Source organism: Taudactylus pleione, unplaced genomic scaffold, assembly GCF_031769625.1.
Source record: "Taudactylus pleione unplaced genomic scaffold, aTauple2 ptg000555l, whole genome shotgun sequence".
Lineage (NCBI taxonomy): Eukaryota > Metazoa > Chordata > Amphibia > Anura > Myobatrachidae > Taudactylus > Taudactylus pleione.
The window spans coordinates 27,080-48,179 of NW_028284957.1; the positions used below are offsets into that span (position 1 = coordinate 27,080).

The following is a 21,100-nucleotide window of genomic DNA, read 5'->3' on the forward strand; positions in this document are numbered from 1 at the left end:
TTACGAAACAAACATGGGGGAAATACAGCATTTTCTACATTGCCCGTTCTACTTCTATAAAGCATGCACTGATCCTACATCTCTGTTTTGATACAATCTCACTTGAACTCTACACAGATGTTGACCATCTCAACACGAGTATCCATCTCTTCTGGGGAGGGGGCTGCACAATTTGGCAGAAACTCACAAAGCACTAACTAGCACATAGGGTCCATTCTTCAGGGCAGTTGCCATGTTAATGCTTGGCCCCTGGAGGCATGGGGGGGCTTATTCCTTATCAGTTTCAACGTCTTCCTAGTTGAGCCTGGCTAAATGATCATATACCGGAACCTTACAGCCGTGGCTCCTCATCTCATATGCTGGCGAAGGGAAGTTAAGAATGAGGACTTGCATTTCTGTGGGATGTTAATTGCGGTCTCTTCTTTTTAGATCGCTGCCCTCAACCAGTCTTTGTAAGCTGAAGGGTCCAGGAAGTCTGCGTCCGACTATGCAGACCCTGGGCTCGGCACGCCTACAAAACGGGGCCGGTACGCCCCATTTTGTCCAACGGTCCTAGTCACCGGACTTTTCCTGGTCTTATGAGCTGACTATCACCACGATCTGCAATATGCTGCTGTCAAGCATGATCAGGAGGTCGTGGACAGTAGAACCTCCCTAGTACCTGAACTAGGGGGGCTACTGTAAGGTGTTTTATTACTGCTCTTTGTGAAGTGTAGCTAGTAACGCACTACTGGAGGAGAAGAGAATGATCTAACCTCCCTAATGAGTTATCCCCCTTTTGCTGTCCTATTTCCTAATTCATAACCACTTCTGTCCTGCTGTCTGCTCACCACCAGTTAACCCTCTCTGTCCTGCTGTCCATCACTGTTCTCATCCCATGTGAATGATTACAAATAATTAATGTAAAGACATATATATTATATGATGACGCTGTATTAAGGTTAATACTAGAGAGCACTTGTTAATTACACAGACATCACTATCAGCTCTGCCAGATCAGGTGACTCCGACAATTCCTGACCTGTTTCCATAGCTCCTGCTGCCAGGCTGCTGGCTCATCAGTTTCAGTTGCTACCAGCAGGAGATGCCATCCAATATGGGCACCACTGAAAAATAACCAGCTCTGCAGCTGATTCACAATCACAGCCTCTGTTAACTTGCCCTGTAATGGGAAATGACGTTGGTGCTTTACATGGGATGCAGTTGATATGTTGGCATATGGGATGCCGGCAGTCGAAATACCTACGCCGGAATCCCGCCACCCAGCAAAATGCCGACGACGATAGCCCAATGGACATCAGGATACCGGCATCGACATCCTGACCGTCGGAAGCCCGAACAGACGGCGGTAAGTATGCGCACTTAGCCGGGGATGGAGGGGGGGGTGAGGATTAGGCACCCCCAAGGGGACTTAGGGTTAAGCACTCCCCAGGGAGGGTTAGGGTTAAGCTACAGGGAGGGGGGTTAGGCAACCCCAGAGGGAGGTTATAGTTAGGCACCCCAACCCCTGGAGGGTTAGGTTTAGGGTGCGGGAAGGCGGGTTAGGGTTAGGCACCATCGGGGGGAGGTTAGGGTTAGGCACCACTAAGGGAGGGTTAGGGGGGAGAGTTGAGGGTTAGGCTACTTACCACCCTTAGTCGGGATCTTCACCGTTCGGCCTTTCACTGTCGGTATTTGAACAGGCAGCTATTCAGCCACCGGCATCTCATACCGATTCCCTTTACATGTAACTGGTCTACTGCCACTAATCATGTTTTTCTCAGGAGTTTATGCTCAACAACCAGACACAGTTAACTGCCAGAAAGCGTGGACATTGGCAGGTGGGTTGTGGACGGTCAGGGTGATTTATTAGCAGTGATCCAAATCAGTATAAGCAAATCTGCGGGTGCTACACCCGGACACAATCGCTGACTTTGTTACTGTGGACAACTGCCATCTTGTACCAGTGATGGTAAATGCGTACCATTAATGAACTGGTATTCTTTCACTAGCTCAGTGATGAACTAACCTGGATAAAAAAAAGCGACTGGAACACGCAACATTTTTACTGGTCACGATCAAAATCACGCACTAACCGAGGGGATGTGGATCAGGCAACTGGAGTTCCAGCCATCTGGCTCCATGCAGAGCTGGTTAGTTAGATCAGAGATTCTCCAATCCAATCCTCAGGACACACTAGCAGTGCATGTTTTCCACGTCTCCCCACAGAATTACAAGTGAAATAATAAGAATCTCCTGAGCATGTTTTAAAATGTCTCAGTGAGTAATGAATACTCCCATGCTTCAGCACGGAAATGTGGAAAACATGCACTGTCAGTGTATGAGCCAGGTAGAGGGAGACTTGAAATCAGCTTGACCAGAGCTGAAGGAATTGTGCAATGTGCTGATCAGACAGAGGTTGGGTACCCATATAATTAATAAGCACAGAAACATTAGTTACAGCAGGTCTAACGCCAGCTCTTAAAGACATTGCTAGTAGTTTTATAATCTTCTTGACACAACGAGTTATAGGAATCAGAGTGAAGATTACAGATGAGCCCATTTTTCCGCCAAACAGACCAGCCTTACCCTCTCCTTAAATGCGGACACCTTCTCCGTGAGATCAGCGTTGGAGAGTCTTAGCGCAGTGTTCTCAGACTCGGAGACCCTCTGTTTGTTTGTGACCTCTTCGAGCTGGAAAAAGGAAAAAAGTTGAATAATATTAAATCCAGATTTAATTTGTCAACCTGTGGCACTCAAGTTGTTAAGAAAGTATAAGTCCCAGCTTGTCAGCTAAGCAAGAGGCTGGTGGTGTCCGCACACTACACTATACCTGATGAGTATGTTAGAACGTCCAGGGGGGGGTCGTAATACACAGCTGAGGAGGTAGTGACTGTGAGCCCACCCATTACACACTGTGAGAACCAACATTTATGTGCTGTATTAATATTCATGGGAATGCGCCCTACCAATGTAATAGGAAAGGGCGACTTCACTGAGTCTTGGAATTCCGAGTGAACGGATGAATTGGATGGTGGCCTATACAGTGTCCATTCAATGGGTCAATCACAGCTTCACTGACCTGCAGTGGCGTAAGTTCATCCCAGACGCCCGGAGGCAAGTTATAATTTGGTGCCCCCATCACAGCCGCTGACACTGTAATGTAGCAATTCGCATGCAGACAGGCTATAGATAGACGAAGGCAGCAGCTGATGGTCTGACATGGAGCTCTCCACTAGTGTATGGTGGTTTCTCAGGTGCCGTGAAGGGCCATGATGTTACAAGGTACATAGTTACAGCCCTAATTGGGGTGAATATGTTGTGGACAATGGAGGAGGTGCCCCCTTCAGAGCTGGAGCCCGGCGGCAGGCGCCTCCATTGTCTCCCATAGTTCTGCCCCTGCTGACCTGATGTTCATGCTGCTCCATCTTCTCAATGAGCTCCTTGTTCAGAGCCTCCTTCTCCTGCAGCGTCCTCCTGGCTGTGCCCAGCTGATCCAGCCTCGCCGTAGCGTCCAGGATTGCCTGCTCTTTCTCCACCACAGCGTTTTCAAGAAAGCCGTTCCTGTTCGTCAATCTAGGAAATATTGTATAGGAGCGTTAGTGGCTTACGGAGCAGGTGGGGAAGTCACCTCGGCAGCAGGTGTGGGCAACAATTTAGGCAACATAAAGGTTTTACAGATCGAATGATTTACTAATGGGGTACTTATGACTTGACGGGAAAGAATACCCTTTAAGTTGATCGTTCAAGGTCGATATGAGGTCGTAGTGCTTTTCAGCTTCTTGGCTCTGCTGTTGGCGGAGCTGGGCCAGCTGTGTCTGCAAACGCTCGTGGTCGCTCTGCAAGAGAGAAGTGGGGGGTAATACTCAATGTGATCCTGCCAGTGACCACAAAGCTCCAACATATTTCAACCACCAACCTGCAAAGAAACAGCGACACCTGTGCAATTACAAAATGAAACACGTAAGGGTGTGACCCGTGATAATGATGACCCCACGTCCTAAGAGTAAATCCATCACCCGAGAAAAAATATATTGCAGAATATAATCGTGGTGAAACGTCACAATGGCTGAAAAACAACTGCCGACAATACGCTGTAACACGTTGGGGGACACGACAACTTTAAGGGGAGGGAGCGGGGCTTATTTACTAACATGACGCAAAGAAGTGACAGGAACCAGAGGTCCCCTTTTAGCAGTGTAGCGTTGTACTAATGAAAGCAAATACCGCATTGGCTGCTAGGGGTTAAAGCCCACGTGTTCTACTTTATGAAATAACTTCTGTGATCTGCAACTAATAGAGCCAGGTCATATAACTGAGCCCTTCAAGTAACGTAATTAGAATATTGGCCCACATACAGACAAGCTCCTTGTGACAGAAGAACAGCACTGCTACATAACAGGGGGCCTATTTACTAAGCTGTGCGAGGAGATAAAGTGAACGGTGAAAAGGTAGCAGCCAATAAGCTCCTAACTGCCGTGTCACAGGCAGTGTTTGAAAAATGGCAGTTAGGAGGAGCTGATTGGCTGGTACCTGATCACCGTTCACTTAGTAAATAGACCCCTGAACCAATTCCAGGTACTCAAACTTCTATGGGCAACTTCATTGGCTCCTGCTTCACCTATCAGCTGCCGCAAACTCCACACGCCCACAGAGCTGGGATCTACACTCTCTTACCAACCACTTCAATAGCTCTCGGTCTCTCTACAAGCTGTCAGTATGGCTGGACCAGGGGTGAATGCGGGTAACAGTGAGAATCCCAAGGGGAGACCCACAACACAGGACAAAACTGGGGGGGGGGGGGGGGGAATAAGGACGCTACATCACAGGGTGTGTCTAAAAACGCACATCCTTTTAAAAATAGGAAGAATTCATACATAAACCAACACATTAGAGTTTTTGGCTGTTCCACCTCGGCCAACCCGGAACACTGGATAGAACAGCATAAATGTACAAACACAAATAAAATATGTTCTGGAATTTGAAGCTTGACCACAACTAACTAGCATTAGTACAGCAAGTTCAAAATATAACACAGCGATTAGCATCTGAATGCCAAGCTCTGTTGCTTTAGATCAGGGGTGGGAAACCTTTTTTTCTGCCGAGGGCCATTTTGATATAAATAACATTATTCGCGGGCCAGGTGCAGACCAGGCCCCAGCCGTGTGATGTCACAGGGGGCATGGCCACAATCGCCAGTGATTGCAGCAATGACCGGAGCATCCTCAGGATGCTCCGGGGACCTGCAAGGGCAACGGTGTGACCGTCTGAAGCATTTTAAGGATGCTCCAGGCGGCACTGCTGCTTAGATTCTGGCGGCAGGGTGCCATTCTATGCATCCTGCTAGCCAGATGAGGACAGCAGAAAAAAGCTCAGTTGGCCAGATCAAATGCTTCCGGGGGGCCTTATATGGCCCCCGGGCCTGAGGTTCCCCATCGCTGCTTTAGATTGTAGCAAATGTGTTAGAAACACCCCAAACACAACTGAAAGGAAGAAGTGCGGAGATGATTAGTGGCAGAGACTAATCACACCAGTGTTACGCTCCCCCATCACACCACACACAAGCATTCTGCAATGTCCCACACACCTGGGTAAAGGACGGAGTCTCTTCATCTACATCAAATGTTACCTGTGTTAAAAGGCTTGGTTACAAGACAGAACGTTCAGCTAGTTACAGATTGCTGTGTCTGCTGAGAGACCCACAACGAGTGACTGTTTCATATTCTTGCACAATACAAGCTGAACTAAACAATGATATAGCAGTATCAATCGGCCATGTAACAGGACTGGTTAGGGCGAGAGGTGATACATGCCCAGGTTTCACCACATTGCAACTTGCATCTTGCAAACACTCAGCGCATTGTGTTTCTTTGAGATAATTGGATGCTGATTCAATTCTGAGCGATGTGCCATCGGAACGCTCCTAACTGTGGCGCACATCCCGACCGAAACATCGATTGAAAATGGGCGAGGTTGCTCTATTGTAACTCCGAGTGGTGTGCGCAGGCACAGGTCGCGACCGCACATCACCCAGAGTTGCATCGGCCCCTTAGACCTAACGTACCCACCTGCAAAGATTCAATGCGGAGCTGGAGCTGTGTCCTGTCCTCTAGCTCCTGGCATCGCTCTTCAAGGGTCATTATCTGCTCCTGTAACTGGTTCCTTTCCAATTCCAGATCTTCCACAACTGCCCGCAGTCCTGACCCTGAACGCAGAACGCACGTTACTTATACGCTGCGGGAACCCCATGGACATATCTTGCACAATGGATACACACTTTTGTTTTAGCAGTGAATGCTGATCACTAATTCATCTTAAATCAAAACTGAATGCCATGCTTATTGTACGGACTTTTATTTCATCCTTCTGGATCGTTTCAATATTCTTGTTTATACTGAATCATTTGTTTATGGGCCCAATTTCTCATCCTGATGTACATATGATTCTCTTGAAAGAGCAATTAAACCTAAAATACAATACCTTACATGAAAGAGCCACTACCGGCACTAATATAGATGTAGACATTTCAGTAGCTTGTCAGGGCTATACGTGGTCATGTGTGATGTTTCCCTACAAACAGCAGACTTTCTGTCTGTAATCCTATATATGGACGCTACAGCCAGCCACTTTTACAAGAACGTGACTGATAGCAGCTTGAACTAAGGGGCTGATTCATTACCGTACGCAACTACGATTATGCATGCAATCGGCCGATTGTTGCGTTACGCGCAAGCATCTTGTATGCGCGAACTAGCCGCTGCAATAGCAGAGGCTACACACAGACCCATCGCAGAGTGATTGACAGGAAGTGCCATTTGTGGGAGGTGACGGGGGGGTGGTCAAAAGAAACGTTCACATGCCACTGCTTGGCCTACACGTTCTGAGGACTCATAGCGTGCGTGGTTGTTAGCAATTTCTTAATAAGGTCAGGGCTTATGCAACTGTGCGTGAGGCTGCGATGGTACTCGATTGTACCGATGGTTTCGCAGTCTTGCTAAACATTATGGATATGTGCTAAGCAAAGTGAACGTCCTTATGTAGTGCTGCGAGGGAATAGCGATCGTAATGAATTAGCATACTATCGCAGTTGAACTAATCGCTATTGCATATGCAGTTGCATACGGTAGTGAATTAGCCCCTAAGAATCAAAAGGTAATATAAATATACCTGAAGGTCCATTAGAATAGAAGAACAATGAAATATTTGCCATTGCAATTAGTAGCTCTTTAATATAAGGAAACCCTGGTACAGTTTGTTAGATTTAGGGGCCCGTTAATTGTGGAACACAAAAATACAAGGGGTAGGGGTTTGTTACTTTGAAAATATGTTGTTAAATGCAATCTTGGTCATGTATTGTTTCACATACAGGAAAAAAAATGCTTAATAAAAATGACAGTGATCCTCAATATAAAAAAAAAAAATCACTGTAACAACATAAAATAACACAGCTTGTAAACAACATGTTGCAACATAAATTGAAAGAGCAGTGTAGCACGGACAGGACAGATTGAAATGAATTTACAGTGTAGCCATTCTGTGGGGTGACACAATAAAGAATTGTAGCCTAATAGCATGCTAGGAAAGAGTAATATCATTGGAGCACAGCATGGCTGAATCACGGTCATGAATGCAGCATATAAATCAACTAGGAACCAGTTTTATGGGGTACAGTGTGCCTGATGCCTCAGTGAAGACACTTGTTTGTAATGAAATTCTACATTGCATTTTTTGTTATTGTTTTTTAAATAACAAATGGTCCAGTCCATAAAATGCTTGTTCCTTCTGGAGATCATCTGCAAAGCCCAAACCCCAGACGCAGTGCAAAAAAACAGCTTTGGCCCCCTCCTTGCAACTTGATTTGTCAATGTGCATGTGTGCACCAGGTTTGAGAAGCCGTGCAAAAAGTAAACCGCAATTTCTGGAGCTAGATTAATAAATTGAGATAAAGGCATGGAGAGGGGGCGTTTTTGGGGCGTTCCCTGCCATGTGTATGAGTGCACCATCAAAGAAATTAATTTGCGGCTGCTGAGAGCTGGCGATCTTCGGCTCTCGCCCCCTATACTGCTACAGGGACTCATTTTGCAACTACAGGTTGCACTTTGGAGGAGAAGAACATTCCTAGGAGCTGTCCGAGCAATGTAATAAAAAAAGCTTCATACACCAAAAGGCGACGACCTTGAGGCATGAATGAGACTAAACTGAGAATGGAAAAGTATTATTTAAGGAGGAGGTAACAAAATTGTAGGAGATTAGGATTTTATGTAACGTTTATACTTTTGTACAGTGCTCTTACCTGTATTAACCAATCAGCTTTCTTACATCTAATATCAATTAGTCTCATTAAATAAACCGATGGGTTGCTTTGGATCGAAGCCAATTGTGCTACGGATATTAGGTTACATTTTCCAAAGTGAACACAATACATAACATAAACATATTACGCTTCAAACAAAAGGTGTAAACAGTACAGACCACCAAAGAAACGTTGGGAAAAGCTTTTGCGCCAAACTAGGCAGTTCATCCAGCTTGCACATGCCTCAAAATGAAAAAACAAACAAATGAATAAAATAATAGTCACAAAACATACATGTTTCACATGTTAGCAACCAACACTCAGTGAGCGGTCAGTTATAAAAAATAATGAAATCCAAAAATGTTTTGGTGCGGGGGGTAGGGGGTGGGGGGGGGGTGATGCTGTGCATGCTCCACCCCTTGTCTTGGTTTAGACAAGGGATAAATAAACTGTCTAGTGGGGTCACACCTGAGTTAGGAGAACCGTATTCAGGCCACCAACCTCCCATGTTCTCGCCCTCTACAGACTCGTTGCTCTCCATAGCTAGGTTTTGCTCTTCGAAGCTCTTGTTGTTGTAATCATATTCATCCTGATTAAGACATAAAACAAATAAATGAGGCTTTGGAAACCTGAATACATAGTATGGTATCATGTATTATCTATCTAGTTGGGTAATCCCTCACTGCATAACGATCAGAGCTTCCATAATTTGGAAATGAATAGCTGGAACGCCCACGTGACCAGAAGCTCGCTCAGGCCTTGTTCTGGTCATTTGCGATCACCAGGAGTTACTAGCATTCATAGCATATATTGGGGCCCTTCCAGATGATACTGTCTTGTTTGGGATTGTTTTTATTGCTAAATATGTAATATTTGGTGCTAACAAGGGTAAAGATGAAGCCCCTGACATCACCATCATTGATCATTGGCATTTATGAAGTTAGGTATATATATTAATCTCTCATAATATAAAATATCTGTATTATGTATGTGTATCTGTATTGTGCATATGTATTAATGTTCTATTATTTAATACTTTCTTTTTCTATTTATCACAGTGTCTTTGTTTTGAAAAACCAATCTCTTGCATTGCACTGGAACAGCAGGAGAGTATATAATATACCTAGGTAGCTACTAGCACAATAGCATGATAAGATTCTAACACAAGATCTTAAAGTTATCACAGGCTAGTCATTCATTTTATTTTGTTATAAAACTGCACTTTTTTGAACTTTGGTAAAAAAAAAAATTTCTCTGCTTCCAATGGGGGACACTGGGAACATTGGGTGTAGAGGTCTGAAGCAGCGGTTTGGGCACTTTAGGAATATCTGAAGCTCACCCATCTATGGGATCTATTTACTGAGCCTTGAATGGAGATAAAGTGAACATAGATAAAGTACCAGCCAATTAGCTCCTAACTGCCATGTCACAGGCTGTGTTTTTGAAAAACGACAGTTAGGAGCTGGTTGGCTGGCACTTTATCACCATCCAAGGCTTAACAAATTGACCCCTATATTCCTTAACCTGCTGGAAACCAGTTATTTTACTATCCAAGAACAAAGGAAAGAGAGGGTGAGATTGACTAAACCAAGACAAAGATTGGTTGCTATGGGCAACAACTCCACATCTAAAAACCCGCACTCTAGTAAATATAACCCTACAGCTTCCCTGCAGTGAGAGAAGATGAAAGCATCAGTGGGTCTCATTGTCTCACAGTTTTCTGATTATGGATTGGCTCCTCCCCAACCGGCACAGCACTAATTAACAACCCTTCATTTAAAAATAAATCCCTATTGGACAGTTAGTGCCTAGTGGGGTGCCGACTATATCATACAACCTCACACCAGACCCCATTCCCGGGACAGGGGCTTTGAGGTGGCAAACTTTGGTTACTGGTGATGACCACTTCTCCACACTCCTCTCTTCCAACACTACCTGCGGTGGGAGGACCGGTACACCCAACAGATGCAGTCCCATAGGGAGTTGGTGGTGGCACCATGCAACTGATGGTTTGTAGAGAAATATAAATAACTAGATGAATGTAACGTTCTCATGCTGGCATAGGAAGCACTGGACCACAGCGGAATCGGTATGATTTACCGGAATCCCGACAGCGGCTGCCCGACATGGGTGAAAATCCAGATCGTCCCTAAGGTAAGTATTCACTAACCTAATTCCATACCCTAACCCTCCTTAGGGGTGCCTAACCCTAACCTTCCCCCCCAAGTGCCTAACCCTAATCCCCCCTCTAAGTGCCTAAACCTAACTCCCCCCTTCCCCGCCGCCTAAACCTAAGTCCCCCGGGGGGTGCCTAACCCCTAAGTCCCCGTCCCCCCCCCCGCACGGCTGTCAGCGCTCGGCATCACTTCGATCGGGATGCCGGGCGCCCATCTCCCAGCGTCCGTAAAATGACAGGCGTCTAGATTTAGACGCCTGTCATTTAACCCTCGCCGGGATAAAGCAGTCGGGAAGCCGACTGTCGGGATTATGTCCGCGACTGCATACCGCCACAACAACCTGCTCCTGCAGGAGCTGACTCTCAGCCGTTAGGGGATATAATATAGGAAGAGTTCCAGATTTGAGTCAGATACCCAATACTCTGCCCTTAGCCCTTTATACCCCAGGGTTCCAGTGACCCCCAATGGGGAAATATAAGTAATTATGAGAAGTGGGGATAACTGTTAATGTGTCTCATACAAAGTACTTCTGGATAATGATACTTTTTGGTGGACTCTAAAGAGCTCTTGTCCTGCAGCTCCAAAATCACAGGCAGCTGAAACTCTCCTGCTGAAGAAGAACCAGGAAGAGCAAGCAACACTGTCTGTCTACACAACAGCTGCCATACCATGCCTGGCCAAGAGATTATGTAGCTGTACAAGACTCGGTCATTTTCAGTTAGACAAAGCACTAAGCATAACTGAGCAAACGTGCACTTACCTGCAGCTTGGCGGCTCCCCTGCTGCCTCTTCTCCTCGCCGGCCGCAGTTTCCCCACTCCTCGAGCTGCGCTCAGCTCCTCCTCCAGCTCCACCTGCCCTGAGTCCATGGCTGGATCGGAGCAGCCAGGAAAGAACCAGTCATCCTCAATCAGTTTTGTGCCACAGGAAAGCAGTTCACATTAAAGCTACCCATTAACCCCCACACTTCCACCTTCACCTTGCCAGCCCCCCAGATCCACCGCACAAACATACGCCAGGCAGATAAGCTCCAAAGACTGGCATGGATTTGTGCTACAAAGTGTCACACGTTACATAACACACAGATTAATACAGATGAGGATTCAGCCCAGTATGGAAAGAAAAAAACAACTGAATGTCTGTTATTTCTGAGGAAGTCGCAAGGATGAAACGCATCAAACCATGCAATGCTCATTTGATTACTTTGTGACAGCTATAGACAGACTTATATATCACTTAAAGTCACACATTAGCAGAAAAAAAAACACAATTTAAAAGTAGGTAATTGTACACTTATAACAAGTACATTCCCATCTGTTTTGTGATCTGACAACATGTTAAGTCGATCCAGTGAGTAATATTTATCATGCAAAAGAAAAGCTGAAAGGACAGACAGAAGAACTGGTAGATGCAAAAGCTAGACGCTTGCCAAGTTTACATTATGTCCATTAAACTGACATGCCGAAATGCCACCTAAAAAAGGGCTTATAACATTCACAAATATCTGGGGCTAAACGTAATAGGCCTGCGAGCCAGCGCCGATGGCGGGAATACATGCCCGTATTTTTAAAGCAGCAAGCATGCTAAAGGACAAACCAGCTTGGTTTATCCTTTAACATGCTAGCTGCTTTGAAAATACAGCCATGTATTACCGCAATCGGCGTCTGCTCGCAGCATTTAGCCCATGGTGTGAGAGCCAACTAGTAACTGGATTTACGGGCTTGCCTGAATATGATCCTATCGAATTAACTGAATTATTCTAGGGCAACACAGTTGTTTTTTGTGGCCAGACACCAGGCAATGTCACGCAAACATTGCCAATACAGCTAGAGAATATATACGCAAGCCTAAAAGATAAGGCCCTCATTCAGAGGCGGTCGCAAGAAGCGAGCGCTCGTTCTGAATGAGGGCGGTCGCTTCATTTTTGAAGTGTGGCCTCCTGGTCGTTAGGTAAGCTGTGGGTTACCACACACAGCTTAACGACCGACCAGGTTGATGGTCGCAATGGTGAACACCATCGCGACCATCAGGGCTTGCGACGAGACCTTAAGGTTGGGTCTCGGCAGCCGCAAACCCCAGGGAGCTTCCCACTGACATCACTGATGATGTCAGTGTGGCCGCCCACAAAACAGTAGGCGTTCCTTAAGGAACGCCTCCGTTTTGGAAACCACCCCCCCGGCCCGCCTACAAAACAGGGTGAGCTGTCGATCAACATCGACAGCCGCCCCTTTTGTAGAGAGCTCCGGAGCGAGTTTCTCTCTCGCTCCGGGGCTTGCGCACGCTCAGTGCGGCCGCTTCACATGCGCAGGGCTAATTATTGACCCGGTTGCGAGCACATCGGTGCTTGCGACCAGGTCTGAATGAGACCCTAAGTGTGACTACCAGCTAGTACTTAACAAGAACAATATTGGTGACATTTACATGACTTATATCATTTCTATTACATTTGTGAATGTCAAAAGTTGCCTTTTATACATTACAACATCTTATTTATTTATTTAGCACTATACAGCTTTTAAAGTGCGGAGTTGATCTACCAGAGATTGGGTTAAATAGATTGACCCAAAAATGGAGCTCTGTTTCTCTCATAACACAAAGAGACGATCCAGTGGTTTGTCTAGCCATGGCGGCACGTCAGATGGTTTGTACAAGTAAAGGATCGTTTATCCAGAAACCGCAACTCTCCAGGAAATCCCAAAAACCAGAAAGACAAAAGGGGAAATGATAGCTGCTGTTTGGTGACAGTGCCGTAAACTCAGGTATAATCACCACCAGGAACACCGCAAAATTTTAATTTGATGAGAGGAAACCAAAAGGTCATTATTAAAAAAAAAAAAGAAAACGTATATTTTAGGCTTGGCGCTCCAAATAAGAAACAAAATAAACTCTAATGATGCATACACACGGTCAGATTTTTCCTTCAGATATGAACGATAACGATTTAAAAATCGTTCAGTCATTCATATCTGAAGGAAAATGTGACATATCTGACATGCCTGGACGATGGACGATGAACGATGCGCGTTCCCGATGGTCAGATAACGATATCTGACATCTGATGTGTTTGCAGTCAGACTTGGACGATTCCATTCATTTTAATGCAGTCAAAAATCGTTCAATCGTTCAAAACTTTGGTAAAATCGTTCAAATCGTTCATCTGACAAATCTGACAAATCTGACCGTGTGTATGCTCCATTAGTTTAAAAACTAAAACCCAGGCGTTCTGGATAATCTATCCCATACCTGTATTTATAAGCAATCGAATACATATAGAAAATGACAGTAAATCAAGTGTTCCTTTTCCTAATATGAACATCATGCTCAGTTATTAAGGCAAGTCTCACTTTTGCGAAGAAAAACAGACAAACAAGAAAACAGACTGCATTTGAATCACTGTGCAAATCGTCCTTTACTTCACAAGCCCTGGGATAGATACTGTATATGACTCGTTACAGGTTACATCGGGGCTCCAAATTAACTAGAGGCTTTAGGTTTCAAATAGTGAACCTTACGTTAGAAAATCAGCCCAGGTGCGTTCATGCCCTCAGCTACTGTAAAGCGCACCTGTCACTTACAAGCAATGGAGACAGCCGTATAGTAAGGTGAACCAATATTCCGCCTATCCAATCACTAGCGGCATGTTGTCGCTGCATCCTAGCAAACCGATAGGCTGCTTTTACACCAATATTGCTCTAGTCCAAACAATGTCAGACTCTGCTTTCATTGGGCGACAGGTACATTGTGAGGCGAGCACGGATTCAAACGAAGCACAGAAGATGGAAAGGAGTTTGTTAACTTGGAAATTGAGATTAAAAAAAAAAAAATCACAAAATAAAAAAAGGCAAAGCTGGTTATGATAGTACCGATAAAAATAAATTTGTGAAGACCGTACTGCTGTCTGTTTCCGCCGCAAGATAACGCTCTGGGGGAACGCATCAGCAGTACGGCACTAAACAGCATAAAGGAACCTGCATGCACAAAACTGATGGGAAACTTATGTCCTTGGTGGCTGAACAAATCACAGCGTGGGGCAGAAGGGTGAAGTGGAGGAACGCTGAGCACGTTGGCTCATTAAATGGTAAAATAAAAAGAAAGAAGATAGAATCATGCTCAGTACATGTTCGTAAAGCAATAAGCTGTTTATATATAGTGGCAGATTATGATGAGGGTGTTTGGGGCACTTCCCCGGGGCATTAGCCTGTAGGACAGCTGAGAGGTCCTTCATTGACAATCAGTGGGGCAAGCAAGACGTTGAAAGATAAACCAAGCACGGGACGAGCAACTTGCCGCAAATTCAAAAATACTTTAGTGAGATAGTTTTGAAAAAAATAAAATCGGAAGCATTAGACGGCTATATATAAATATTCCTGGCGGCTTGAACCAAAACTACTCAGTTGAGATATGGGATTTTATTAGTTGCAATAGATCGTTGCTCTTTGCACCAAGTTATTAAAGGGACTCGCCATATATTTTTATTTTACCTTTGCATTGATCTAATGTCTGTATTTAGAGGTGGATATAAAAGGTTTCTTGTTACAGGACATTACCGCATTTCTGTGATGGGGCTAAAAAGTCTGAGCGCAGTATTCACCCATTACTTTACTCTCCTAGGGTCCTGCTGCCAAACTACCTAAGGTGTGATCATTCGCAATTCGAAAGCTTGTGGGCGTATGTGTGACATCACTGGAGCCTGGAAATGACATCACTGGAAAGGGGGCGGGTTCAGTGAAAGTCTGAAAATATGTCAGATAGCAGACAGGTCGCTTGTTTATCATCTGCCCAGGGGGATACCGATATAACGCTGCTGCGTTATACCCTCCCTTGTATTAGGAACGACAAAATATGTAAAATGTTTGCGGTTAGTTTCCCTTCAAATAACTGAAGTGTTCTAATGAAAACTTTGCCCAATGTGGATATTTTCCATGCTATGAGCGTTTTGGTGAGACAAAGCCAGTGCAGCCTATGGTGCGGCCAACGGTGGCCTTCATCGATCGCTATACAGCAATAAGAAGCTACTGAAATGTACTAACTGAAACCGGTTTGCTCTGTTCTAAATCAGAGAATGTTTAAAGAGAGAAAAAAAAGCAAGTAACACATTACTTGTTACTGCTATTATAGGTGTTCTCTTTAGTGATTATATATAGATCATTTTATGACCTGGTCTATTTTTTGTACAGTTTTTATTTTATAGTTTATGAGATGTTTAAACTTTTATTCTTTATGGTGATTAAGCACCGATCAACCTGCGTGTGAGACAAACCCAACAATGGGCCTGATTCAGGAATGGACTCAATGAAGATGTTTAAGCAGATGAGTGATTATCGCGGTCTGCGCATGCGCCCGAGTCAACTTCCATTAGCGTTGGAGGCCGCAGTCGAGTATCAGCTGGGGATGTGACGGGCAGGGAACGTTTGGGGGGAAGTAATGGGAAGTGGAGGTTAAAAGGCAGGCTTTTGCAAACGTCATCGGGGAATGTCTCAGCCTGCGACTGCGATCTGCGTTTTTGCACGCTGCACGCAGCCGATTGGATTTGCGAAGCCTCTGGAAGGCATCTCTAGACAAATCCCGGCGGCTGAGACACTTGCATACATTCGCACAGCTGCTGCATACAAATTCTCAGCAGGAGTGGCATTAGCGCCCATGATGTAAGCGTCTCTATTTACCGATGGGGCCAGGACTTATTTACATATGTGCGGTTTATTCGCCTCATTTGGATATGACTGTAAACTGTACCCTTATACAATCATACACTAGATAAATACTTATGCCAATCATCATTCAGAGGGATGGCCTGTACCAAGAAACCCTGTTATATGTAACTGGTAGAGATGAGCGGGTTCGGATTAGTTCGGATTTTCCTGGCAAATTCGGCTTTTTTCAAGCCAAAAAATCGGGTCTCAGAAAGAGGCAAAACGTCATCTTTCATGGACAAACATCATTATTCCTGGACTTTTGTCCAGGAATGATGATGCTTGTCCATGAAAGATGACGTTTTGCCTCTTTCTGAGACCCGATTTTTGGCGGGAAAAATCTGAATTTGGCGGGAAAATCCGAAGTAATCTGAACCGGCTCATCTCTAGTAACTAAACACGTTGGTTTAAAAGGGCCCTCATCCCAGATCATAAAGGGAAGATAATATATTTCCTCGTGACAACAGTAATAAATTATGAGACTGTTGTTTTGAGACATCATACCTAATGCCAGGTATTACTCAGATGACTGCAACAGAGCCAGCTAATAGTGATCTATGGGGAGATGTATTATAGCGGCACTTAACGTGCCGTTATAACGCTTCCTGTTTCTCCTCTTTACCGAGGCGAAGCAGGAAGCACTAATGATGAGATGTATTAACATCTCATCGGCCGGATCGGGGAAGTGAAAACTCCCTCCTCCAGCGATCCCTGCTATGCGCTGTGTCTCAGTCCCGGCCGGCTCCACTGAGCATACGCGGAATCTCACAAGTATTGCGAGATCCCGCGTGCAGCCCTGGAGCCGGCAGCCCCTGCAGCAGGGACAGCGCTGTCCCTGCTGTGGGGATAGGGCATTGCCAAGCTGCAGTGGTCGATAGCGATAGCTGCAGCGGGCGGACCGGTCAGGCGAACGGTCATAGTGTCCCTGTCATTTACCGCCCAGCCCCCCAATCATACATGGGGGAGAAGCGGTATCAGCGGACATAACGTGCGCTGATGCCACTTCAGCGGTTAATACATCTCCCCCTGTATGTAATCTATGGTTACCTGTTTTATCCTACTGTACACAACAGGACAGGGAATGTGGTAAATGCATTTCAAAAGAACTATTAGGCCTTCACACATTGAAGCCCCAACCCACATAAATTTGTATTTTTATGGCACATGTATGCATTAATATGGGCAAAATAATCAGCTAAAGAAAAGCAAGTTCCACTGGGTAGAAAATTACCAAAAACAAAGCAATATGTGCACATGCCCAGGAGAGTGACCGTGTCGCCCACACAGCGCTAGGTTTACAGATCAGCCATGTGCAACTGAAGAATGTGATCCCTAATGTGACAGCCATGGCCGGCCCCAGATGAGACACTCACTGCCGGCCCCAAATGTGACACCCTTAGCCGGCGCGGGGCCAAATATAACACTCACAGCTGGAGCCAAATATGACACTCATAGCCGGGGCCAAATTTGACACCCGTGGTCAGCCCAAACGTGACACCCGTGGCCATCCCCAAACGTGGCCCCCGTGGCCGTCCCCAAACGTGGCCGTCCCCAAACGTGGCCCCAAATGTGGCCGGCCCCAAATTAGAGTAATTGCTTACAGAGGTGTAAGTCTTATATACCAAGGCTGAGCCAATAAAGGGGGACTAAACTATTTTTTCTCGTGGCTTATACCCGTGGTGGGTGACATGATTGTGAAGATACTCTCCAATAGCACAAACTGACCATTCTTAATGGGGCCACACTCTGCATTTGCACTGAAGCATAAAGATCACAAAATACCCCTGCACCTTTTTGATTGAGCCCAGACAACCCAATGTGCAGATTGATCCATGATTGATGAGTATCTAAGCCAGTGTTACTCTGCTGCACAGGTGGGGACAATTTTTTGAAGAGAGAGAACGGTCGTAGCCCATAACTGCCACAACCTGCTTCCCCCGTGGCTGTCAAGTCCACTAATACATCTGTGCCTTTTGTCTCATTAGCTCTGACGTGCACATAGGTATTAGAAGTTCTACTAGGATAAAGGACTCAGGAGTCACCCGGCCTACAACTGTGCGCAGAAACCTTTATAACTTGTGAACCCACTTGCTAACACTTTATATACTAAATTTACATCTACAGCCTGTCTATACACAGTAATCCCTCTGAGCAGTGTGAGGGGGGCTGTTTTCTGCTCTAGAGCTGGTCAATGGACTGGCTGATGTTAAACGGATACCCAGCACTTAGGAAGTCACCGCTAAGGAAGACAGCAAGTGGCAGAGCGCCAGGCGCTGTAACTAGACAATGACATGTGATCTTGTGAGAGAAATCGGAGAAATTACCTTCTCTTTCCTCTTCTATCTGAGCCATCCTCAGGGCTCTAACAGACGTATCTTCTCTCTCGTGATCCAGGGTCATGTCATTCTCCGGGCTCATCTCGTTCCATTCCAGGAGCTGGTTCTGTAGCTCATCCACACTGCCCGACTCACTGGTCTGAAACCATTACATAAATGTCACTTCCATAGACCGGGGCACTTCGGGTAATATTTTATATTTACTTAACCCCCATCAAGACCTGTCATTGAGGTGTTTTGCACCCCTATAACAAGCAAATGTTATATTGTTTCTTCAGAACAGAGGGGCTTCTTTTATTATCTCACTTCCTTTAAATGGTGAAAACCCAGAAACACAATCACATAAAATTCTGTATTTCACCCTACTGGGGCACAGATGTCTTCTCACACATCTAGACTCAACAAGCCAGGTGGCACGAGTTTCCTGGCACGAGTGAGCGCCAGGTCCCGTGCAGATCTGTTAGCGCCGGGCGTCTTTGCCAAAATTGCGTCTTAGTCGCAATGCGATGTATTAGGACACATATGACTGTGATATACGATACTTGTATATCGGTGTGCGCCTGAGTCTGTATATGAAGCACAACGGAACCTGGCATGGAAAAAAGCCGCAGTCGCTACATTGTAGCACTTTGGCCCTGATTCAGAGCCGGACGCTCTGACCAGAGCGCTCGCTCTGAATCAGGGCCCACCTCCATAAATATGGAGCGTCCTCCTGGACGCTCGTATAGCTGTGGGTCACCACCCACAGCCTATACGAGCGTGCAGGATGATGGTCGCGATGGTCTTGACCATCGCGACCATCGCCAGTGCGAGCAGAATCCTGCGGTTGAGTTTCTCAACCGCAAGGCCAGGAGTGATTTTGGCTCTATCAGAGCCAAAATCACTCCCACTGACATCACTAGTGATGTCAGTGGGGCCGGCTTCTGACGGTAGGCGTTCCCTTGGGAACGCCTCCGTCTGGCAGGCACGCCCCCGGCACGCCCACCAAAGGGGGCGTGCTGTCAATCAACATCGACAGCACGCCCCCTTTGATCAGACACAACGAGCGAAGGAAAGTCCTTCGCTCGTCGCGTCTCGCGCATGCGCACGACGGAGCTCCCTCCGTCGTGCGCATGCGCAGTACACACCATCGACCCACTTGCGAGCGGACAGCCGCTCGCGAGTGGGTATGAATCAGGCCCTTTGTATACAGATTCAGAGACTCAGTCGCACACAGATATACAAGTGTTGCATATCAAATTAATCAGCACAGTCTGCTGTGCGTCCTAGTCGCATCAACTATCGATGGTTTCATCATCATGATTGTGCCTTTATGAGGCACCACAAAGTTCTGCAGCGCCTGATAGTCGTTATAACACATCATACATTAAAACAGGGAAGCAGAACGATAGTATCGGGAATCTGTCCGTTACGGAGATCTTCCTTAGATCAGCGCACGGCCTCAAATCTTGCATTAGGTCTCTTGACACTTCCGCAATGGAGCGTCACTCAGAGAGATACTGTACCGAGCAATGAGGCCAATCTTCAGCACGATCTGTGTTCTGTACAGGGCGGCTAACTTCCCTTCTGGGATAAATTACTTTCATGGAAATGCTTTGATTCCAGGGCAGTGACTGCATTACAATGCATTGTACAAGCTCACATGTCCATGTGTTTTGGGCGGATGCAGGATTAGGTGATAACCAAAGTAGCTCACAGAACTATAGAAACAGATACAAGATGCTTCCAGCAGTAGTAGTAAGATAGTTATAAAGTGTAACAGTGCGTAATATGCAAGTTATTCACCTGTGAATCTGCTCTCTTTGCAACCTGCTCGAGATCTGCCTGCAGTTTTCTTTGCTGTTCCTCGTAAGCCACGAGTTTGGCCAGGAGTTGTTCTACATGAAATAGAAATCACAAATTATTATGCCAAAACAAAGAATGACAATAACCATCAGCAAAAGGACAAACACAAAGGGGCTTATTCTCAGTCGCGCGCAAAGTAGCTGCAGTCACGGAAGCTAATGCGAGATTCCGTTCAACTAGAGCACGGGTCTTCAACCTTGGCCCTCCAGCTGCTGTGGAACTACACATCCCATCATGCACTGCCACCTTTTTGATATAACAGCATGCTAAAACTATGGCACTGCATGCTGGGATGTGTAGTTCCACAGCAGCTAGAGTGCCAAGGTTTGCCACCACTGAACTAGAGCATCATGCTTACACCTGACATGGTAACAACAGTAATTTGTGGATTCTTAGTAGATCAAGTTTTGCTTAAGGGCTATGCGTACTTATCAGCCAATTGTGGGAGGCGGATACTGCTCTGCAGATCCATAGGCTGCCAGCAGAATCAGCCGTATGTAAGTTACAGCGTGTAGATGCCGCGTGGGGATTATCAAATTTTGGAGAGAGATAAAGTACTAACCAATCAGCTCCTGTCATGTTTCAAGAAGAGTCTGTAAAATGACAGTTATAAGCGGATTGGTTAGTAATTTATCTCTCTTCACCAAGGTTTGATGAATAGGTCTTGCAAAAGCCTGCTACCAAGTCTTCAAATGCCTTCCTACATTAAAGCTAAGGAGATCATCTCTGATTTAGATCAGGCTCAAACACTAGGGCAGATAAAGGGATGAATTATAGCACA

General features: G+C 45.7%; 1 protein-coding gene across 1 annotated transcript in view; it reads right to left on the reverse strand.

Moving 5' to 3' along the window:
* The window catches only part of LOC148482020 (uncharacterized), a 68,915-nt gene that overhangs the window by 27,067 nt on the left and 20,748 nt on the right, over positions 1-21,100 (reverse strand). Inside the window, exons 13-21 of the mRNA XM_088452612.1 lie at positions 20,260-20,351; positions 18,463-18,613; positions 11,210-11,319; positions 8,741-8,861; positions 6,048-6,184; positions 5,567-5,608; positions 3,709-3,818; positions 3,387-3,555; positions 2,569-2,673 (exon numbers count right to left, since the gene is read on the reverse strand). Coding sequence (XP_088308738.1) covers positions 2,569-2,673; positions 3,387-3,555; positions 3,709-3,818; positions 5,567-5,608; positions 6,048-6,184; positions 8,741-8,861; positions 11,210-11,319; positions 18,463-18,613; positions 20,260-20,351 — 1,037 coding nt within the window. The remainder of the gene's footprint in view (positions 1-2,568; positions 2,674-3,386; positions 3,556-3,708; positions 3,819-5,566; positions 5,609-6,047; positions 6,185-8,740; positions 8,862-11,209; positions 11,320-18,462; positions 18,614-20,259; positions 20,352-21,100) is intronic.